The 25147-nt window shown below is 46.5% G+C and overlaps 1 protein-coding gene across 1 annotated transcript in view; it reads left to right on the top strand.

Moving 5' to 3' along the window:
- The window catches only part of LOC120019374 (1-phosphatidylinositol 4,5-bisphosphate phosphodiesterase beta-4-like), a 108219-nt gene that overhangs the window by 60778 nt on the left and 22294 nt on the right, over positions 1-25147 (top strand). The window contains exon 3 of the mRNA XM_038962664.1: positions 7097-7192. Coding sequence (XP_038818592.1) covers positions 7109-7192 — 84 coding nt within the window. The 5' untranslated portion in view covers positions 7097-7108. The remainder of the gene's footprint in view (positions 1-7096; positions 7193-25147) is intronic.

Raw genomic sequence — 25147 nt, 5'->3', positions numbered from 1 at the left:
TTAGCCCGCTGGTGTTTGTGCGGGCTTGTTGTTATTTGACGTATGTGGTGTTTGTGTTCTTTTGGGTTTTCGCTGTCCGGGTTTTTTAGTGACTATGGTTTTGGGTTTGTTGCACCTGTGTTTTGGGCTTCACCCATGTTTTCAACTGGTTACTTTACGAAAGGACATTAAAGCGTTTTTCCCGTCAACCTTCTGCTCTCTGCGTCTGACTCCACACCCATCACTCTCCAGACGTTACAGAAGCCCGCACCACGATATGGAGTCAGCAGGAGCAGCGACCACCCCTCTCCCCACGATGGAGGAGAGAGTCCTTCATCATACGTCCATCCTCCATCGCATCGGATCAGCGATGGATCAAATGATGGAGAGGATGGACCGTTGGGAGAGGAGTGGTCTCCCTACTACCCCACCTACCCTCCCACCAGCAACTCTACTATCTCCTCCAGCGGGATCCGGTGCCAGATCGATGGAGCGGCGGCGGGGTGCCAGGGATTCCTGTTACAACTAGAGCTCTACCTGGCCACCGCTCGGCCGGCTCCCTCGGACGAGGAGAGCGTGAGTGTCCTCGTCTCCTGCCTGACGGGTAGAGCCCTGGAGTGGGCCAATGCCGTCTGGAACGGGCCCGACTCAGCGAAGGGCAACTACCCGGAGTTCACCGGGCCGTGTTCGATCATCCTCCGGAGGGACGAGCGGCGGGTGAGAGGTTGTTCCATCTCCGGCAGGGGATGAGGAGTGCGCAGGACTTCGCGCTGGAATTCCGGACTTTAGCCGCTGGAGCGGGGTGGAACAACAGGGCCCTGGTAGACCATTACAGGTGTAGCCTAAGAGAGGACGTCCGCAGGGAGCTGGCTTGTCGGGACACTACGTTCAGCTTGGATGAGCTGATCGACATGTCCATCCGGCTAGACCATCTGCTGGCTGCTCACGGACGTTCTGAAAGGGTCCTGTCAGTTCCACCTCCTGGCCCTCCCGCTCCCATCCCTATGGAGCTAGGGGGGGGCTGCATCTAGGGAGACCGGAGGAGGAGGCTCCTCCTGTACCCATTGTGGCCGGAGAGGGCACACTTCCGGTCGGTGCTGGAGGAGTCCATCTGGGAGTCGAGAGGGCAGGCAGAACACTCCTCGGTCACCCCAGGTGAGTCAGCACCACACTCTCCCAGAGCTTCCTGTTGGTCACATGTTTTTGTTAATTTGTTTTCTGAAGTTTTTCCCCTATCTCCAGCATAAGGCGCTAGTCGATTCAGGCGCAGCGGGGAGTTTTATAGATCGCGGACTCGCTCAGAGGTTGAGGATTCCGTTAGTGAAGGTAGACCCCCCTTTCTCCGTGCACTCCTTAGATAGTCGACCATTAGGGTCAGGGCTGGTCAGGGAGGCCACGATTCCTCTGGAGATGTTTACGCAAGGGAATCATAAGGAGCGGATTAGTCTGTTCCTTATCGATTCACCTGCGTTTCCGGTGGTGCTGGGGATTCCCTGGCTGGCTATTCACAATCCTAGGATTTTGTGGAAACAGGGAGCTCTCCAGGGGTGGTCTGATGAGTGTTCAGGCAGGTGTTTAGGAGTTTCCATCGGTGCGACAACGGTGGAGAGTCCAGACCAGGTTTCCACTGTGCGCATTCCTGCTGAGTATGCCGATTTGGCTATCGCTTTCAGTAAAAAGAAGGCGACCTTATTACCACCTCATCGACAGGGGGATTGCGTGATAAACCTCCAGGTAAACGCTGCACTCCCCAGGAGTCACGTGTATCCTTTGTCCCAGGAGGAGACGTTGGCTATGGAGACATATGTCACGGAAGCCCTGGGACAGGGGTACATTCGGCCCTCCATGTCACCCGTCTCCTCGAGTTTCTTTTTCGTGAAGAAAAAGGATGGTGGTTTACGTCCGTGTATTGATTATCGAGGTCTAAATTCCATCACTGTGGGTTTCAGTTATCCACTACCTCTCATCGCTACGGCGGTGGAATCATTTCACGGGGCGCGATTCTTCACGAAACTGGACCTTAGGAGCGCGTATAATCTGGTGCGTATTCGGGAGGGAGATGAGTGGAAAACCGCGTTTAGTACCACATCTGGCCATTATGAGTACCTCGTCATGCCGTACGGGTTAAAGAATGCTCCAGCCATCTTTCAATCCTTTGTTGATGAGATTCTCAGAGACCTGCACGGACAGGGTGTAGTGGTGTATATTGACGACATCTTGATTTACTCCGCTACACGCGCCGCGCATGTGTCTCTGGTACGCAAGGTTCTTGGGCGATTGCTGGAGCATGACCTGTACGTGAAGGCGGAGAAATGTGAGTTTTCCAAACGAGCCGTTTCCTTCCTGGGTTATCGCATTTCCACCTCGGGGGTGGTAATGGAGGGTGACCGCGTCAAGGCCGTGCGTAATTGGCCGACCACGGTAAGGGAGGTGCAGCGGTTTTTAGGGTTTGCCAATTACTACCGGAGGTTTATCCGGGGCTTTGGTCAGGTAGCGGCTCCTATTACCTCACTGCTGAAGGGGGGGCCGGTGCGTTTGCAGTGGTCAGCAGAGGCGGACGGAGCTTTCCGTCGTTTGAAGGCGCTGTTTACCGACGCGCCAGTGTTGGCGCATCCGGACCCTTCTTTGGCATTCATCGTAGAGGTGGACGCATCCGAGGCTGGGGTTGGAGCGGTGCTCTCACAGACGTTACACGAAGTCAGAAGCTGTGTTCGAATACCCATACTAACATACTGTAACGACCCTGGGTTTATAAGCGTGGAAATCGACTCTGCCGCTTGAGCATGCTTTTGCGGCACAGTCGATAGCGCGCTGGACTTCGAGCTATAAGGTCGAGGGTTCGAGACCTGCTCCCTGCTGTTTCATTACATTGGTGTCAGAAGTGATCGGACCTTGCATCCACGACAGTGCGTGTGCTTGGCCGGTGAGCGCGTTCCTGTAAGACGTAGAGTCGAAAGCTAGCGCGAGGACACGCTCTTTGAAAGGAGGGAGTAGTGTAACGACCCTGGGTTTATAAGCTCGGAAATCGAACCTGCCGCTTGAGCATGCTTTTGCGGCACAGTCGATAGCGAGCCGGACCTCGGGCTAGAAGGTCCCTGCCTGTTTCATTACAATACTGTATACTACATACTTAATGAGTATATACTACATACTATTAGATCATTTTTGTATACTGTAAGGGAAGGTTTTCCTTTCAGTTTAGTGTACTAGAGCTTCGCCTGTCTACCGAAAGTTGCTGTTGCTATGCAACCTCTTGCTAGCTTTTTAACATAACAAATTACTAGCTTGACATTTTACAACTTTGGGTATGTTTTTAAATACAATCTGGAGTACCAGAGGACGCTCAGAGTGCGCTCTGGGCGTTCGTAAATTCAGAGCGTTGTCAGATTGTCCATTTATAAATTCAGAGCGGTTCGCTCTTGGAGCATTCAGAGCGCACACTGGATGCACTGGCCGAGGAGCATGGTTGATCTGAGCGTTCTGACCTCACAATGGCAGTCAAGCATCCAAGCTAACTGGCTAACGTTGGCTAGCTTGCTAGCTATTTCCAGACACACATGAGAGAACACCTCACTCTGACCATTGTACTCGCCCTAGCAGAGCTGGTTAGGCAGTTTTCATGTTATCCAGAGCGTTGGTGACTAACTGTGTTGCTGGCAACAATTTAATGACGTTTTTTTGCCAACGTTTACTAAAACCGGCCATATATTCAACGGGTGTTGAGCTTTCGTAAATACATCAGTTATTCTGCGCTCTGGTAAACTCAGACGAGAGTGCTCTGAAATTGGAGTAGATAGCCAGAGCGAATTTACGAAAGCACCAGAATGTCCATTGAGAACGTACAACGACTATACCACTTAGCTAAACTAAGAATTACGGGATTAATCAGGCCAATAAACGTTGGGTAGTTACTTAGATAGCATATAGTTAATATACTGGTAATTTTGATGTATTAGTAGCCAACTAACGTTAGGTAGGTAGCTAACATAACGGTACATACTGCTGTAATGATATGCTATGTGGTTCGTAAGGATAGTATAGCGAACAAATTGTCAGCCAACATAACGTGTAAGGTAACTTATTTGAAAAGTCATTACTTTATTACATTGCTCAACATTTTCTTAACATTTGTCATAATTAGTTAAAGCAATGAATTTGTATCCGCTCTCATTGGACTTCGGCTGCATATTTTCTGCCATTTTCTTCAAATCTGAAAACAATGTGAATCCACGCCCATTTTATATAGAATTGCATTATGGGCCCTAAAAGCACGGAAATAGTGTCGACTTCTTGTATAATTCGTATTTTGGCAAATGTCGTACGATATCCGGGAACTTTTGGCATACTAACTATGACCAATAAGCATACTAATTACTCAATTTACGTCACAAATTTGCATGCTCGGAGTACGGTAGTAGTAATTTTGAGAAACACCCCATGTGTACAGTTTGGCAATTGAATCAAACTTGTGTTGCTGTATTTCAGAAGAGGTAGAGGGTGTTTTGATGCACAGTGTGTTGCTATGGTCTCAGATCTGTGTACCTGACATCAAACACAGAACACGCAGGCACACACACACACACACACACACACACACACACACACACACACACACACACACACACACACACACACACACACACACACACACACACACACACACACACACACACACACACACACACACACACACAGAGCAACTCGTCTCTCCCAAATTCTGACATGCTGAGCTGGTTCTCTCTGTCTCTCCCCCTTCTCTCACCTCCCTCGTTCTGTGTCACTCTCCCATTCTTTCTCATTAACATCCGGCTTCCTTCCCTCTCCCTACTAGAGAGAAAAAATGACTCTGCCATTATTCTGTGATCTGTATCTGTACCGTGGCGTCTACACACACTCGCTCACACACCCTTGTACACAGTCATTACTCACATCAACTGTATCCTTTTCTAAGCACACAGCACTTCTCATGGAAATACACTCAACATGCACACACTTTTATTGAGACCCCTTGACTTTTTTCACATTTTGTTACATTACAGCCTTATTCTAAAATTGATTAAATAAAACATTTTCCTCAGTAAGGATTCAGACCCTTTGCTGTGAGACTCGAAATGTATCCTGTTTCAATTGATCATCCTTGAGATGTTTCGACAACTTGATTGGAGTCCACCTGTGGTAAATTCAATTGATTGGACATGATTTGGAAAGGCACACACTTGCCAGTCCCACAGTTGACAGTGCATGTCAGATCAAAAATGAGGTTCAGAGAATTGTCCGTAAGAGCTCCCGAGACAGCATTGTGTCGAGGCACAGATCTGGGGAAGGGTACCAAACAATGTCTGCAGCATTGAAGGTCCCCAAGAACACAGTGGCATCCATCATTCTTAAATGGAAGACGTTTGGAACCACCAAGACTCTTCCTAGAGCTGGCCAAACTGAAAAATTAGGGGAGAAGGGCCTTGGTCAGGGAGGTGACCAAGAACCCGATGGTCACTCTGACAGAGCTCTTGAGTTCCTCTGTGGAGATGGGAGAACCTTCCAGAAGGACAACCATCTCTGCAGCACTACACCAACCTGGCCTTTATGGCAGAGTGACCAGACAGAAGCCACTCCTCAGTAAAAGACACATGACAGCCCACTTGCAGTTTGCCAAAAGGCACCTAAAGACTCTCAGATCATGAGAAACAAGATTCTCTGGTCTGATGAAACCAAGATTGAACTCTTTGGCCTGAATGCCAAGCGTCACCACTGTAGAAAACCTGCCACCATCCCTACGGTGAAGCATGGTGGTGGCATCATGCTGTGGGGATGTTTTTCAGCGGCAGGGACTGGGAGACTAGTCAGGCTCGAGGCAAAGATGAACGGAGCAAAGTACAGAGATATCCTTGATGAAAACCTGCTCCAGAGCACTCAGGACCTCAGACTGGGGTGAAGGTTCACCTTCCAACAGGACAACAACCCTAAGGACACAGCCAAGACAAAGCAGGAGTGGCTTCGGGACAAGTCTCTGAATGTCCTTGAGTGGCCAAGCCAGAGCCCGGACTTGAACCTGATCTCTGGAGAGACCTGAAAATAGCTGTGCACAAAGCTCCCCATCCAACCTGACAGAGCTTGAGAGTATCTGCAGAGAGGGAATGTGAGAAACTCCCCAAATACAGGTGTGCCAAGCTTCTGGCATCATACCCAAGAATACTCGAGGCTGTAATCGCTGCCGAAGGTGCTTCAACAAAGTACTGAGTAAAGGGTCTGAATACTTATGTAAATGTGATGTTTCAGGGTTTTTTTGTGCAATTGTTATATATTTTTTAATCAATTTTAGAATAAAGCTGTAATGTAACAAAATGTGGAAAAAGTCAAGAGATCTAGATACTTTCCGAATGCACTGTACATATCCTACATACCTCAGCCCTTCTGAAAAATCATAGTTGACAGTTAGTCTGCTGTCTGGTCCAGATATCACCCTCCTTACTGATGCAGTTATAGACATGTTACAAATTATTCATTCATAGATGGGAAGACTTCAATGTGTTAGAGGGCAACACTGCACACACACACACACACACACACACACACACACACACACACACACACACACACACACACACACACACACACACACACACACACACACACACACACACACACACACACACACACACACTGTACACCGACAGAGAGGGAGAGGCCCCCAGGGACAAGTAAATTAATGCCAAGTTCACTTGCAGGTCTATTCTTTTGTCTTAGTATCTCACCGCACACACACTCTCACACTCACACAGACAGCCTGACACGTTCAGGTTTGATGTCATCCGCGGCTATTTCTGTGAGCTGTTATTGCTAATAATAAAATGTATCGTCTCGTGACAGGTGGCGTCATTCTTTCTGATGTAAAACAATACGTGTGCATTTTAAGTGGTAACAGTCTGCTCGGTGTGATGGACTGGTTATGACTACGTCCTGTTTTTCCCAGCACAGAAAGGCTATTTGGTGGTGCACATATTGTATTTCTTTGAACATCCCAGGTTAAGACACCTGCAAGAGGCCAACCTGCCTTAACACAATGTTTCTTTCACTCCCACTCCCCCCCCCCCCCCTCCCCCCCCCTCTCTCTCGACAGGTGTAAGCAGCCATGACTAAGTCCTATGAGTTTAACTGGCAGAAGCACCTGCCTGGCTTCATGCAGGAAGGAGCCTCATTCGACAGGTTTGATGAGGTAAGAATCAAACTACCAACATTTTGGCAAACAGTGAGTGCCAACTGCCAACCTGTCCTCCAACCAACTTGACATTAATCATTATATTACATTATACAATGGGTGAGTCTAATCCTGGATGCTGATTGGTTAAAAACGCATTCCAGCCGGTGTCTATTCCACAAGTTACTACCGGCTAAATCTATGATGTTGAAATGCCTATTTACTCTGTTCCATCTCACTCCGCAATCCACTGTCTCATCAGCCCAGCCAGGCAGTTTATGAACTTGATCTCCACTATAAAAAACATCTAGACATTATCTCCCATTTCTTTTAGACTAGCTTTTGGTTTCACCAGCGGAGATTTTTATAAACCTTGCTGTCTGTCTCTCCGACAAAATGAAACAAATCTCCAGCTGTCAGACAGCTTTTCTCAGCCAGTCAAAATCATGAATCAGCTGGCATCATTTTTATGGATATATACAAAGAAATGTCAATAGAAAACAGGTAAAACAAAACACAATGCAGCTAGTTTGCAATCTTTCCAGCTTCAGTTTGTGTAAGGTCCTGTATTTATTTTATTAGGCAACCTTGTGTTCTGTTTCGTTGTGTTCTTGAACGGAGCCCTGTTTCTTTGTGTTCTTGAAAGTAGCCCTGTTTCTTTGTGTTCTTGAACGTAGCCCTGTTTCTTTGTGTTCTTGAAAGTAGCCCTGTTTCTTTGTGTTCTGGAACGTAGCCTTGTTTCTTTTTGTTCTTGAACGTAGCACTGTTTCTTTGTGTTCTTGAACGTAGCACTGTTTCTTTGTGTTCTTGAACGTAGCCCTGTTTCTTTGTGTTCTTGAACGTAGCACTGTTTCTTTGTGTTCTTGAACGTAGCACTGTTTCTTTGTGTTCTTGAACGTAGCCCTGTTTCTTTGTGTTCTAGAATGTAGCCCGGTCTTTCATTTGTGTTCTTTGATTTCACCTGTGTTAGTTACTCACTCCTTATTTAGTTCAGTTCATTCTGTTTGTGCCTTTGTGAGGTATTGTTTGTTTTGACTTTACTAAGCCTTTTCCTAGCTTGTTTGTGAGAACCAGTTAGATCCTTCAGTCCTAGTTTTTCACCTACCTGTGCATGACCATTGCCTGCCGGTGACCACGATTCCTGCCTTCTGTGAAGGCGAAATTAACACCTGCCGCGCTCTCCCTGAGTATTCATTACAGTTTGAAATGATTGTGTTAGCTGTGTTGTTGGCTAGCTCCTCTGAACAAGTGTCCTGACGAGAGCACATTTTCTATGCCAGGTGAAATTTTGTATCATTAGCTCATTGTTATGGATTTATCCAAATGTCACTAGAAAATCGCTTAAACAAACGCAAATGCAGCTACATGGCTGTTATTCTGGCTGCACTGTTTGATGTGACTAAGTTACCCGTAGTTTGCTAGCTAGCAAGCAAGGGATAAGAACGTTGCTAGCCAGTATGGCAATGGAACAATTTGAACAAACGCCTCCATAGATATAGAACAAAAAGACTTAACGTCTGGGTCGCATCTCTGGCAACTGAACCGACCAGCTGGCATGAGTAGCAACCTTAGATTTGTGTCGGGACTATATCTCATGGAAGGATGACATAGTATGAATATTTTTTTATTTTTTTTTATTCTGAAAGAAAATGTCAATCATTATTTGAATATGTTGGTAACCCGTTGTATAAAAGTGATAATGCCGGTGTTTGGAGGATATATTGTCACGGTTTGCCGGCCCTCGACTTCGGCTGGGCCTACAGTAACAACACCCATGCCAATATATCATCAACACTGGCTTCTCAGGCATTATCATTTAAATAAACTGTCATTTCTATCCTAACTATAATGTCATTGTCTCTGAGTTTTGGGTGTCAACATGGCACCCATTAGAAGTAGTGCATCTCAAACAAGGTTAGCCTGAAACTCTATCTATGGCCTGTAGCTCTGTGTCTTTGTGCAGCAGTGACACAACTAACCCTACCCTAATGACGGTCCTCTCGCTGGACATCAAGACACAAACACACACATGTAGGGCTGTCTCCTTTATGGCATTTAGAAATCATTGCGTTAGTCAGGGCCCACACACACAAAGACGTACACACACACCAGCATTTCCGTTAGTCGGTAATAGCCAGCTTTTGTCTGATACATTTTTTTTTAAGCCGAGAGAAGAAGAAATCCCATTGCCAAATAATGATTTTTAGCCTATTCATTGATGGAAATAACAGTCGGTGTAAATACATTTGACTGGTCATGCTTATAGGTTAATTTGCATAATTTAGTGGAATTAAATTGCCGCCTGTGTACAATATATTTGTTATGTATCTTATTTATCACACGTGTTATTTATACAGATACAGAGCCTTTAATTGGAAAATGTGTCAGACAGCGCAAGAGCTGCTTCTGTAGCATCTTGTGGTGCTTTCAAGACAACTGGGAACTCTGAAAAATACGAGGTCAAATCATGACCTCGCCAGGTCGCAGTTGTAAATGAGAACTTGTTCTCAACTAGCCTACCTGGTTAAATAAAGGTGAAATACATTTTTAAAATGATGTCAGTGATCTTCAGGTCGGAAAGTCAGAGCTCTAGAAAGAGGCCGAGTTGGAATTGGATGACCGTTCAAAATTATTTTTCCCAGTCCTAGTTCCTATTTTTCTTGAACGCACTGAAGTCGGTAGTTGGAGATTTCCAAGTTCCCAGTTGTTTTGAACGCAGCATCAAATGTCAATGGAAGGCAGGCTTCATCAGCGCGTCACACACCACTGCAATGACCTGGAGGCAGTATGCATTTTGAAAACATATACTTAAATCGTTTGAAACCTGAATGTTTTAAAACATATGAGGCATGTCTTACCTTGCTTCAAATTAGCCTATTAGATCTCCTATCTTTCAGCATTTCTAATGTATATTTTCATCTCTGTCACATGAAACCGCTCGCATGTGCAGTACCCCTTTAACAATGGTGTTGTCCTGCTAACTGCATTATGGAAAGAACATTCACACGTAGCCTACTGCTTTGTGTGCATTGCTGTGCTTATAATGTGAATAAATAGTTGATCAACATTTTATTCTAAACGTTCTGATCTGTTGCATCAGCCTCATTGCTTTTTAACAGGTTTTTTATGTAGCCTGGGCCTGCTGGTTGTATGAATTTGGGATCCATCATCCCACAACTGTCCCAGAGTCTGTTTGGAACAGGTTATTTCTTTCTCCACAAGCTGACCAATAGAATAGGTAGACTAAACTTTTCTACTATAGTAAATTGACATAGGCTAGTGATTTTTCTGTTCGTTACTCATCTTGTTGGCTGAGGAAAAGTACATGTGGACAGTTATTCTAACATGTTCAAAGTGCACATCAGCATTCAGTAAGGAAAACCACACATCGCTGCATCCTCGACTTGTATGTTCTGTTAATATGAATGACAATATTCTAAATGTGATTTCTGTCATTCTGAGCACCTTGGGTGGACGCCCTAATCAGGTTACAAGCACGATGCATATGGGTCTGTTAAATTTCTCAAATGTCTGGAAACCCTGACACACTCACACATAAGTAGGGCTATCTCCTTTATGGTACAATAATGAATGGTGTTAGTCATTAGAACGAAAGGCACAGCCACATACCGTATTGATCCACCACATTAACCAACTTTGTCATGGCGACCAAAAGTTGGATAGTCTGCTGTGAGTGTGTTTGTCTGCTGTGAGTGTGTGTCAGTCTGCTGTGAGCGTGTGTTAATCTGCTGTGAGTGTGTGTCAGTCTGCTGTGAGTGTGTGTTAATCTGCTGTGAGTGTGTGTCAGTCTGCTGTGAGTGTGTGTGTTAATCTGCTGTGAGTGTGTGTCAGTCTGCTGTGAGTGTGTGTGTTAATCTGCTGTGAGTGTGTGTCAGTCTGCTGTGAGTGTGTGTGTTAATCTGCTGTGAGTGTGTGTCAGTCTGCTGTGAGTGTGTGTTAATCTGCTGTGAGTGTGTGTCAGTCTGCTGTGAGTGTGTGTTAATCTGCTGTGAGTGTGTGTCAGTCTGCTGTGAGTGTGTGTTAATCTGCTGTGAGTGTGTGTCAGTCTGCTGTGAGTGTGTGTGTTAATCTGCTGTGAGTGTGTGTTAGTCTGCTGTGAGTTTGTGTTAGTCTGCTGTGAGTGTGTGTCAGTCTGCTGTGAGTGTGTGTTAATCTGCTGTGAGTGTGTGTTAATCTGCTGTGAGTGTGTGTGTTAGTCTGTTGTGAGTGTGTGTGTTAATCTGCTGTGAGTGTGTGTCAGTCTGCTGTGAGTGTGTGTTAATCTGCTGTGAGTGTGTGTCAGTCTGCTGTGAGTGTGTGTGTTAGTCTGCTGTGAGTGTGTGTTAGTCTGCTGTGAGTGTGTGTGTTAGTCTGCTGTGAGTGTGTGTGTTAATCTGCTGTGAGTGTGTGTCAGTCTGCTGTGAGTGTGTGTGTTAGTCTGCTGTGAGTGTGTGTCAGTCTGCTGTGAGTGTGTGTGTTAGTCTGCTGTGAGTGTGTGTCAGTCTGCTGTGAGTGTGTGTGTTAATCTGCTGTGAGTGTGTGTCAGTCTGCTGTGAGTGTGTGTTAATCTGCTGTGAGTGTGTGTCAGTCTGCTGTGAGTGTGTGTGTCAGTCTGCTGTGAGTGTGTGTGTTAGTCTGCTGTGAGTGTCACACACAGCACACTCCCTCACTATGTCCTTCCTCCCACGTTCCCCTCTCTTACTCAATCAGGCCAGTTAGCTGGGGGATGGCAGATCCAGGACTGGATGTACCACACACACACACACACACACACACACACACACACACACACACACACACACACACACACACACACACACACACACACACACACACACACACACACACACACACACACAGAGACATACACCAAGATAAGGATCAGTAATTCCTTAAATGTAGTCTTCAGTGAGGGGGATCCCTCCATGGATAAACACAGAGGGAAAGCAACATCATCGCTAACATCAAAGGGCATCTTTAACTGAGCCTTTTAACTAGGTCAGCCTGGTTACTTTGGAATACATTCCTTTATGTATTAACTTAGTGTGTATTTGGGTGGCGCTGCTAGTTATGTGGCCTCTACCCTGCTAGGACTCATGAGAGACTGGGTGGGTGGAGAGCTTTGGTGAATCTCTGCCAAGCTTCTGGTGAATCTAGTACACAAACTGTTAATTGACACATTTTTGACATCTTGATTAAAGTTTGCTAGGAGAGGTTAAAAAGGTGAGAACATGGTTGTCTGATTTTAGCCTCTGAAACATTTAATGAATACCCACTGGGAAAAGACGTCAGATCACCATCCAATTTTGGTTGATATTGGAGTTTACTTGTCAACCAACGTATATCCACCTTGAAATAAACCACAGAGCTAGCTTGGCATGGCTAACTATGGGTGGTTGCTGGTAGGCTACAATTGTAGAATAGCAATAGAATAACATGAGCTAGCGAGCAACGCTACTGATCTGTGTGTTTGTGGCTAGTGTTATGAGAAGTAGGTCATTTATCAGGGGTTTGTTTTACTTCTCAGATAGAAAATAGTAGCAAGCAACTGTCCATGGTGGCCCTGGTTGACTGGCTTCTCTCTCTTTACATACCGTCTGTAATCACAGTTAACAAAAGAGATCATTAGCCAGGTTTTGAAAAGACCAAACCTCAACTCTTTGTTTAGAAAACAATGATCAACCCTGTTATGATTAAAGAACAGCATAATTCTAGACAAGCTGGAGGTCTCCCGTGGAGTTGGCTATAAGTGTGTGTGTGTTGATAATAGCTGTTGCGCAGGCTGATAAGCTAATAGAAGGCCTGCAGGAGACGACTGTGTTGATTAACATGGCAGACGTGCCTCGCCGACACACAGACACACACATGCTTAAATATGCTAATCAGGAAGGATTCTTCCAGTCTGCTCTCAGCTCACAGAAGCCCCACAGAGCAACAGATGGTGAAGAAGGGCAGTGTGTGTGTGTGTGTGTGTGTGTGTGTGTGTGTGTGTGTGTGTGTGTGTGTGTGTGTGTGTGTGTGTGTGTGTGTGTGTGTGTGTGTGTGTGTGTGTGTGTGTGTGTGTGTGTGTGTGCGTGTACAAAATATTTAAGTGCCTTTGAAATCCTGGTTGAGTATGAAACGACTGAACAAATGAACAATGAAACAGCACAGAAAGTAAGTGAAAGAAATAGGTTTTGATTATGTTTTCCTGGTAATGGGGACATATGTAAATGCTCCAAAAACAACTTTTTGGTGTGTGTGTGTGTGTGTGTGTGTGTGTGTGTGTGTGTGTGTGTGTGTGTGTGTGTGTGTGTGTGTGTGTGTGTGTGTGTGTGTGTGTGTGTGTGTGTGTGTGTGTGTGTGTGTGTGTGTACAAAATATTTAAGTGCCTTTGAACGGGGTATGGTAGTAAGTGCCAGGCACACCGGTTTGTGTCAAGAACTGCAACACTGCTGAGTTTTTCACGCTCAACAGTTTCCCGTGTGTATCAAGTGTGTGTGTGTGACCTTTATGTAACTAGGCAAGTCTTATTTACAATGACGGCCAAACCCGGATGATGCTGGGCCAATTCTGCGCCGCCCTATGGGACTCCCAATCACGGCCGGATGTGATACAGCCTGGAATCGAACCAGGGACTGTAGTGACGCCTCTTGCACTGAGATGCATGCCTTAGACCGCTGCGTTCGTATATTTAACTGTACTAGAATGCTTAAAAGGTCGCTAAAATGTTTAATATCGGCATCAGGTTTTTTGGCAAGGAAAATATTGAATATCGGTATCGGCCAAAAATGTCATATCGGTGCATTTTTTTTACTGCAGTGAGCTAAATCAGGGTCACAGAGTGATTCTGGTCGTTTTAAACAAATCTACTTTGAAACTAAAGGATACACCTCACTATCACGGCCGATGCTGGAAGAAGACCAAGGTGCAGCGTGGTGAGCATACATATTCCTTTTTATTTGAATGTCGCCAACAAAACAATAAAAAAACGACCGTGAAGCTTAACAGGGCTATGACGCCCTCTAGCAGGGCTATGACGCCCTCTAACAAAGTTAACTTCCCACACTGAAAGGAGGGAAAAGGGCTACCTAAGTATGGTTCCCAATCAGAGACAACGATAGACAGCTGTCCCTGATTGAGAACCATACCGGCCAAAACATAGAAATAAAGAAACATAGAAAACAAAACATAGAATGCCCACCCCAAATCACACCCTGACCAAACCAAATAGAGACATAAAAAGGCTTTCTAAGGTCAGGGCGTGACACTCACACACATGGTTATGGTCTTAAAAAAAGAAGACACCTGTACCATGTCGGATATAGAGTTGAAATGTATTACATTTTGCATCTGTTTGACATAGAAACACCAGATTTTCGTTGTTTTTAAAATAATAATCTTTATTCATTATGAAAAATATGAATAACATTCCTGTCACGCCCTGACCTTAGAGAGCCTTGTTATTCTCTATTTTGGTTAGGTCAGGGTGTGACTAGGGTGGGTACTCTAGTTTTTATATATCTATGTTGGCCTGGTATGGTTCCCAATCAGAGGCAGCTGTTTACCGTTGTCTCTGATTGGGGATCATATTTAGGCAGCCATTTCCCCTTTGTGCTTTGTGGGATCTTGTTTGTGTTTAGTTGCCTTGAGCACTGCATTACTGCACGTTTGTTATATTCGTTGTTGTTTTGGTTGTAAGTCTCACTATTAAATATAATGTGGAACTCTACGCACACTGCGCCTTGGTCCATTTCTAACAACGATCGTGACAATTCCACACGAGGCCAAAGAGGGCGCTTTGGTCATTGACTGCTACACAGCCCTTTTCTCTATGTCTCCCAAATATTGATCGATTGTATCTCTCTAGGTATCATCTAAGTTCACCTCAGACGATGTAAGAAGACCAGGTGTGTGACGTGCATGGGGGATCTCTCTCGTTGACTGACGACCATAATTGCTTTAGGTCAAAGGTCAATTGGAGACTCTTAGTCTGGTGGTGTTGAGTCATCCCTCTGTCCTTAGGGACATGTTCGTGTGTGTGTGTCCTTTGGGACTTCCCTTCCCATTAGACATCAATAAATCAGTAATACTAATGATGACAGAAGGATGTACTGGGATACATTTCCTGCAACCCATCACCGGTCTGCTGCCGGCTGATGCTCTAATAGGTTTAGGCACTTTAGGAACATCTCTGTGTGTGTGTGTGTCGGCACAAACACCAGATATTTCCCACTCTCCCACACTCCGTCTCGCCATCTCCCACTCTCCCACACTCCGTCTCGCCATCTCCCACTCTCCCACACTCCGTCTCGCCATCTCCCACTCTCCCACACGCCGTCTCTCCATCTCCCACTCTCCCACACTCCGTCTCGCCATCTCCCACTCTCCCACACGCCATCTCTCCATCTCCCACACTCCGTCTCTCCATCTCCCACACTCCATCTCTCCATCTCCCACACTCCGTCTCTCCATCTCCCACACTCCGTCTCTCCATCTCCCACACTCCGTCTCTCCATCTCCCACACTCCGTCTCTCCATCTCCCACACTCCGTCTCTCCATCTCCCACACTCCGTCTCTCCATCTCCGTCTCTCCATCTCCCACACTCCATCTCTCCATCTCCCACACTCCGTCTCTCCATCTCCCACACTCCGTCTCTCCATCTCCCACACTCCGTCTCTCCATCTCCCACACTCCGTCTCTCCATCTCCCACACTCCATCTCTCCATCTCCCACACTCCATCTCTCCATCTCCCACACTCCATCTCTCCATCTCCCACACTCCATCTCTCCATCTCCCACACTCCGTCTCTCCATCTCCCACACGCCGTCTCTCCATCTCCCACACTCCGTCTCTCCACCTCCCACACTCCGTCTCTCCATCTCCCACACTCCGTCTCTCCATCTCCCACACTCCGTCTCTCCATCTCCCACACTCCGTCTCTCCATCTCCGTCTCTCCATCTCCCACACTCCATCTCTCCATCTCCCACACTCCGTCTCTCCATCTCCCACACTCCGTCTCTCCATCTCCCACACTCCGTCTCTCCATCTCCCACACTCCATCTCTCCATCTCCCACACTCCATCTCTCCATCTCCCACACTCCATCTCTCCATCTCCCACACTCCGTCTCTCCATCTCCCACACTCCGTCTCTCCATCTCCCACACTCCGTCTCTCCATCTCCCACTCTCCATCTCCCACACTCCGTCTCTCCATCTCCCACACTCCGTCTCTCCATCTCCCACACTCCATCTCTCCATCTCCCACACTCCGTCTCTCCATCTCCCACACTCCGTCTCTCCATCTCCCACACTCAATCTCTCCATCTCCCACACTCCATCTCTCCATCTCCCACACTCCATCTCTCCATCTCCCACACTCCGTCTCTCCATCTCCCACACTCCATCTCTCCATCTCCCACACTCCGTCTCTCCATCTCCCACACTCCGTCTCTCCATCTCCCACACTCCATCTCTCCATCTCCCACACTCCGTCTCTCCATCTCCCACTCTCCATCTCCCACACTCCGTCTCTCCATCTCCCACACTCCGTCTCTCCATCTCCCACACTCCGTCTCTCCATCTCCCACACTCCGTCTCTCCATCTCCCACACTCCGTCTCTCCATCTCCCACACTCCGTCTCTCCATCTCCCACACTCCGTCTCTCCCTCTCCCACACTCCGTCTCTCCATCTCCCACACTCCGTCTCTCCATCTCCCACACTCCGTCTCTCCATCTCCCACACTCCGTCTCTCCATCTCCCACACTCCGTCTCTCCATCTCCCACACTCCGTCTCTCCATCTCCCACACTCCGTCTCTCCATCTCCCACACTCCATCTCTCCATCTCCCACTCTCCATCTCCCACACTCCATCTCTCCATCTCCCACACTCCGTCTCTCCATCTCCCACACTCCGTCTCTCCATCTCCCACACTCCGTCTCTCCATCTCCCACACTCCGTCTCTCCATCTCCCACACTCCATCTCTCCATCTCCCACACTCCATCTCTCCATCTCCCACACTCCATCTCTCCATCTCCCACACTCCATCTCTACATCTCCCACACTCCGTCTCTCCATCTCCCACACTCCGTCTCTCCATCTCCCACGCTCCGTCTCTCCATCTCCCACACTCCGTCTCTCCATCTCCCACACTCCGTCTCCCACACTCCGTCTCTCCATCTCCCACACTCCGTCTCTCCATCTCCCAAAATCCGTCTCTCCATCTCCCACACTCCATCTCCCACACTCCATCTCCCACACTCCATCTCCCACACTCCGTCTCTCCATCTCCCACACTCCGTCTCTCCATCTCCCACACTCCGTCTCTCCATCTCCCACACTCCGTCTCTCCATCTCCCACACTCCGTCTCTCCATCTCCTACACTCTGTCTCTCCATCTCCCACACTCCGTCTCTCCATCTCCCACACTCCGTCTCTCCATCTCCCACACTCCATCTCTCCATCTCCCACACTCCGTCTCTCCATCTCCCACACTCCGTCTCTCCATCTCCCACACTCCGTCTCTCCATGTCCCACACTCCGTCTCTCCATCTCCCACACTCTGTCTCTCCATCTCCCACACTCCATCTCTCCATCTCCCACACTCCGTCTCTCCATCTCCCACTCTCCATCTCCCACACTCCGTCTCTCCATCTCCCACACTCCGTCTCTCCATCTCCCACTCTCCATCTCCCACACTCCGTCTCTCCATCTCCCACACTCCGTCTCTCCATCTCCCACACTCCGTCTCTCCATCTCCCACACTCCGTCTCTCCATCTCCCACACTCCATCTCTCCATCTCCCACACTCCATCTCTCCATCTCCCACACTCCATCTCTCCATCTCCCACACTCCGTCTCTCCATCTCCCACACTCCGTCTCTCCATCTCCCACACTCCATCTCTCCATCTCCCACACTCCGTCTCTCCATCTCCCACTCTCCATCTCCCACACTCCGTCTCTCCATCTCCCACACTCCGTCTCTCCATCTCCCACACTCCGTCTCTCCATCTCCCACACTCCGTCTCTCCATCTCCCACACTCCGTCTCTCCATCTCCCACACTCCATCTCTCCATCTCCCACACTCCGTCTCTCCATCTCCCACACTCCATCTCTCCATCTCCCACACTCCATCTCTACATCTCCCACACTCCGTCTCTCCATCTCCCACACTCCGTCTCTCCATCTCCCACGCTCCGTCTCTCCATCTCCCACACTCCGTCTCTCCATCTCCCACACTCCGTCTCTCCGTCTCCCACACTCCGTCTCCCACACTCCGTCTCTCCATCTCCCACACTCCGTCTCTCCATCTCCCAAACTCCGTCTCTCCATCTCCCACACTCCATCTCCCACACTCCATCTCCCACACTCCGTCTCTCCATCTCCCACACTCCGTCTCTCCATCTCCCACACTCCGTCTCTCCATCTCCCACACTCCGTCTCTCCATCTCCTACACTCTGTCTCTCCATCTCCCACACTCCGTCTCTCCATCTCCCACACTCCGTCTCTCCATCTCCCACACTCCATCTCTCCATCTCCCACACTCCGTCTCTCCATCTCCCACACTCCGTCTCTCCATCTCCCACACTCCGTCTCTCCATCTCCCACACTCCGTCTCTCCATCTCCCACACTCCATCTCTCCATCTCCCACACTCCATCTCTCCATCTCCCACACTCCATCTCTCCATCTCCCACACTCCATCTCCCACACTCCGTCTCTCCATCTCCCACACTCCGTCTCTCCGTCTCCCACACTCCATCTCTCCGTCTCCCACACTCCATCTCTCCGTCTCCCACACTCCGTCTCTCCGTCTCCCACACTCCGTCTCTCCGTCTCCCACACTCCGTCTCTCCGTCTCCCACACTCCGTCTCTCCATCTCCCACACTCCGTCTCTCCATCTCCCACTCTCCATCTCTCCATCTCCCACACTCCATCTCTCCATCTTTCCGTTGTGAAGGAAAGATGAGGAAGGATGACAGCATTCCCATCCTGTACCCTCCTCACTGATGCTTCACATCATCTTCCTCTTCCTCTCTCATTACTGAGTCCACACACACACACACACAGTGACTCAGGCAGCTAATGGAAAACAAACCTCAGATCCACACAGTTGTGTGTATCAGACCATAGGATCTGATTGTTCTGTGTGTCAATGTTGGCTGCTTACTCAATCAATCATGCCAGAGACTGGCAGATAGTTGAGTCATTCCACATTAAGCCATAACCATTATTGTGATTAGTTTGACAGGCGTTTATTATGGTTTTATTTATGGTGGCTTTAATATAGTATATAGTTATGGGCAAGGGAGGTTTGATATTACCCCTGTTTGTTTTTACATTTACAGATGCTGGATGACTGACTCCTGTAGGGAACGCTGTGGTTCCCCAGGCGTGCTCTTAGCAGTCCTGTGTGTGTGTCGGTGTGTGTGTTTGGGGTGTATGTGTGTTCTTTCTTTTTAAAGAGTGTGGTGATGGATGGAGAACTAGAGGAGGGAGCCATGCTCCAGTCAAAACCAACACACACACACAAACTCAACACACACACACACTTAGCAGATCTCCACTACGCACTGAGAGAGGAATGTAAAGTTATGAGAGTAGGGAGTCTGACAACCAGGGGTCTCCTTCTCTTCTTTCTCCAGACAAATATATGACTCCCACCTGCACTCTCTAGCCCACTCCATCCAAGGTGTGTGTGTGTGTGTGTGTGTGTGTGTGTGTGTGTGTGTGTGTGTGTGTGTGTGTGTGTGTGTGTGTGTGTGTGTGTGTGTGTGTGTGTGTGTGTGTGTGTGTGTGTGTGTGTGTGTGTGTGTGTGTGTGTGTGTGTGTGTGTGTATATGAGATAGGAAGAGAATGAGGTAGCATGAATGAACGTGTGTGTGGGGCTACACTGACTTTTTTCACTGGTGGCAATGGTTTGGTCATCATTTCTTCTGATAATAATGACCTGACCTGTCCCATAATGTACCTAGATTCAATACAGAACCAGACTAGTAATGACTAGCCATCTTTTAAATTCGCATGGCCTTGCAGGGCTTGACATTCAGGTATATCTGCCAGTGGCACACCTGGCCAGTGCCAAATGAAAGCTACTGGCCAGAATGAAAAGAATACTAGCCCGGTAAAGCGGATGATGCTTGCATCATTTAAAAGTTATATTTAAATTGCGGGCTGAGTAAGTAGCCTATTAGACTACTCTCCGTACTCAAATAATTGTGTTGATTGTTTGGAGGGACAGTTGATAAATATTCCAAAATTAACACAGCATATATTTATTAACGTATCAAGATAAAATATTGTAATCATGCAACATATGAGATGTGAATAGGCAACATTTCAAACCAAAGTCGGCGTGTATTTTCTCTCGCTTCAGCTCAAATAATGTTGCGTAATTCTGTTGCCGCTTGCATCGATGCTTCAAAATATGTACAAACCCGACTACGCATTCGAGAAGTGCCTTCAGTGCTCCGTTGTGCATACTTTGATTTGGACTCTACTCCGACCCTCCTTGTTCCAATGTGAATGATAGTATACATTTTGGACTCTACTCCGACCCCCCCTTGTTCCAATGTGAATGATAGTATACATTTTGGACTCTACTCCGACCCTCCTTGTTCCAATGTGAATGATATTATACATTTTGGACTCTACTCCGACCCCCCCTTGTTCCAATGTGAATGATAGTATACATTTTGGACTCTACTCCGACCCTCCCTTGTTCCAATGTGAATGATAGTATACATTTTGGACTCTACTCCGACCCCCCCTTGTTCCAATGTGAATGATAGTATACATTTTGGACTCTACTCCGACCCCCCCTTGTTCCAATGTGAATGATAGTATACATTTTGGACTCTACTCCGACCCCCCCTTGTTCCAATGTGAATGATAGTATACATTTTGGACTCTACTCCGACCCTCCCTTGTTCCAATGTGAATGATAGTATACATTTTGGACTCTACTCCGACCCCCCCTTGTTCCAATGTGAATGATAGTATACATTTTGGACTCTACTCCGACCCTCCTTGTTCCAATGTGAATGATATTATACATTTTGGACTCTACTCCGACCCCCCCTTGTTCCAATGTGAATGATAGTATACATTTTGGACTCTACTCCGACCCTCCCTTGTTCCAATGTGAATGATAGTATACATTTTGGACTCTACTCCGACCCCCCCTTGTTCCAATGTGAATGATAGTATACATTTTGGACTCTACTCCGACCCCCCCTTGTTCCAATGTGAATGATAGTATACATTTTGGACTCTACTCCGACCCCCCCTTGTTCCAATGTGAATGATAGTATACATTTTGGACTCTACTCCGACCCTCCCTTGTTCCAATGTGAATGATAGTATACATTTTGGACTCTACTCCGACCCCCCCTTGTTCCAATGTGAATGATAGTATACATTTTGGACTCTACTCCGACCCTCCTTGTTCCAATGTGAATGATATTATACATTTTGGACTCTACTCCGACCCCCCCTTGTTCCAATGTGAATGATAGTATACATTTTGGACTCTACTCCGACCCTCCCTTGTTCCAATGTGAATGATAGTATACATTTTGGACTCTACTCCGACCCCCCCTTGTTCCAATGTGAATGATAGTATACATTTTGGACTCTACTCCGACCCCCCCTTGTTCCAATGTGAATGATAGTATACATTTTGGACTCTACTCCGACCCTCCCTTGTTCCAATGTGAATGATAGTATACATTTTGGACTCTACTCCGACCCTCCCTTGTTCCAATGTGAATGATAGTATACATTTTGGACTCTACTCCGACCCTCCCTTGTTCCAATGTGAATGATAGTATACATTTTGGACTCTACTCCGACCCTCCCTTGTTCCAATGTGAATGATAGTATACATTTTGGACTCTACTCCGACCCCCCCTTGTTCCAATGTGAATGATAGTATACATTTTGGACTCTACTCCGACCCCCCCTTGTTCCAATGTGAATGATAGTATACATTTTGGACTCTACTCCGACCCTCCCTTGTTCCAATGTGAATGATAGTATACATTTTGGACTCTACTCCGACCCTCCCTTGTTCCAATGTGAATGATAGTATACATTTTGGACTCTACTCCGACCCCCCCTTGTTCCAATGTGAATGATAGTATACATTTTGGACTCTACTCCGACCCTCCCTTGTTCCAATGTGAATGATAGTATACATTTTGGACTCTACTCCGACCCTCCCTTGTTCCAATGTGAATGATAGTATACATTTTGGACTCTACTCCGACCCCCCCTTGTTCCAATGTGAATGATAGTATACATTTTGGACTCTACTCCGACCCCCCCTTGTTCCAATGTGAATGATAGTATACATTTTGGACTCTACTCCGACCCTCCCTTGTTCCAATGTGAATGATAGTATACATTTTGGACTCTACTCCGACCCTCCCTTGTTCCAATGTGAATGATAGTATGCATTTTGAGAAACACCCTACATCAGGAGACCACTTTTGATGTCTGGAACAACACAAAAAAAAGCGAACATATAGAATGTTTTAGGATGGTCAACCATGTATCATTTTGCTATTCGATTTGGACTATAAAAAAATATATTAAAAAAATATTTGATTAAACATTGAATTTGGACTTACTGCCATTAGCCCATAGAAACACATTGAATAAACACATTCATACATGGTAAAACATGTATGTTTTGAAGTTTCTGTCCTTTATCTGAGAGATATAAGAAAGTTCAGAAATTGGTTTTGCTAAATTTTTTCCCATATTTAACCCCTTTTTTGGATGGGCACAAAACTTCCATACTTCCACTCATTTTTGAAAGTGGTATTGGGTTACTTTCAGACGTGTGAGGCTTGTGGGAGTCTTGTGAGGCTTGTGGGAGTCTTGTGAGGCTTGTGGGAGTCTTGTGAGGCTTGTGGGAGTTGTAGAGGAAAACTGAGAACCCCATTGTGTTCATGAGACCCAAACGGTTCGGACAACAGAAAAATGCTTAAATACATGTAATTCTGTCCTTGAAACATTTTATGTAAATACTGTAGAAGTCAATTAATTCCTATGGAGGACTGGTCCTTCTGGGGAGTGCCAGTAAGGCTGATCGGTGGCTTCAAAGCCTCTCACTGGCCAATACACAGCATCAGCCATCCAGGGTTTACGTATATCATTCATTTTTGTACTGTGCAATGTACGGTGTAGGCTACATGTGATGTCAGAGTTTGCGAAACAAATGCCCCATGATTGATACAAATCAGCCTGATATAATTGTCAGGTAGTCCTACTTTGTAGTCCACATTAAAATGGAAAGATTTTGGGGAAAGCCTTTAGAAATGATCATTCAAACAGTGCATGATGACTGGAATGCGCATCGCAAAGATTCAACCAAGACTTCGGACCAAACTTTTTGAATACCTGGTCTGCATACCCATTGTTGCCTACCTATTGCTGTTTGAGTAAGTCTGTATAATAAAGAAATAGCATATTGTGAACCAAAAACTAACATAACCAGCAACAACAACAAAAACACTAGCAACCAATTAAAAACCATGTTGCACTGCCAATTCAAAGGGTCGCAATATGCCAGTGTTTTGGTTGTAGTTGTGTGTTTGTGTGTGAGGGGGGAGGGAGGGGGCGCGTGTGTGCATTTGGGAGTAGGGACAGAGTGTTCCTAGTAAAATATTCCTTAAAAGCCCTGTTAGGTTCATTAGGAGTAGAAGCCTAGGCCATCTCAGCCAGGTTACCTCTTAACAGGAAGGAGAGCCCAGCATGATATTGTAGATACTAGCTATGACAGACATCTTTACAAGTTGAATACAAGGGAAGCTCAGTTTACACAGTAAGGTGCACAACACAGATGGAAGAACAGGTGAAGGGTCCGTTTGAATTGCATTCTTGGTGGTTTCCAACTTCTCTAAATGTCAGGACTGTTAATTATTAGTCTGGGATTTGGTGACAATGGATCTGGGTGAATGTAACAGCCATATTTGCTCAGAGAAAGGGAGTTAGCGCTATTTATGGTGTCGAGCAACACATGTACTGTAGGATTTACATAATCTCACTGAAACACCACATCCTGCTGTGTGTGTGTGTGTGTGTGTGTGTGTGTGTGTGTGTGTGTGTGTGTGTGTGTGTGTGTGTGTGTGTGTGTGTGTGTGTGTGTGTGTGTGTGTGTGTGTGTGTGTGTGTGTGTGTGTGTGTGTGTGTGTGTGTGTGTGTGTGTGTGTGTGTGTGTGTGGCTCACTGTTTGCTTTAGCTCCAGTTATAGTTGAGACTGCAACTACCTTCTACTCTGTCTTTCTCTCTCCTACTCTGTCTTTCTCTTACACACACATGGGTGCTCACTTAGAATGTGGCAAAGAAATGGATGGACTACTGGAATGTAATCCAAGTGACTTTGCTATTACTCTGTCGCCAGCCCACCCCTTCTTACTCCCCCTTTCTCTTTCTTTCTTACTTTTTTACTTTCTCTCGCTCTCTTTCTCTCTCTCTCTCTCTCTCTTTCATATATACACACACTCAGACACACACACTCTCATGCATACACACAGATTGCCTTGGGTTGTGAACGTGTTTCAGACTGATATTGGACAGAGTGGCCTGAAACAAGCCTGGCTGTTTGACTAATAACAGTCTCAGGGATTTCAAACTGGGTGGTTTACCACATTAAGTACACTGTAAATAAAGCACAGCTCTAACCTTTAAGTTAGGGGTTTTAATTAGTAGGTTAGGAACTATTTTGGTATTTCTCTAAGTAAATATAACTTCAGACTCTTCAGTCTCCAATGTCATATAAAGTCACAGTAAACATGTAAGAGGATGTGTAATACTATTAGCCAGGATAATTGCTATTTTATTATATGTCTAGTAGACCAGGGAGTGTTGCTTGCTACGTTAATCAGGGTTATGTTCTGTCACCAAGGTAATGGATGATTGTTGTGTGGTACACATTCAACACTTCCTGATATTCACATTCCTGTGTTTTTGTTTG

The sequence above is a fragment of the Salvelinus namaycush genome, chromosome 24 (assembly GCF_016432855.1).
Source record: "Salvelinus namaycush isolate Seneca chromosome 24, SaNama_1.0, whole genome shotgun sequence".
Classification (NCBI taxonomy): Eukaryota; Metazoa; Chordata; class Actinopteri; order Salmoniformes; family Salmonidae; genus Salvelinus; species Salvelinus namaycush.
This window is presented reverse-complemented; position numbering and strand designations above follow the sequence as displayed.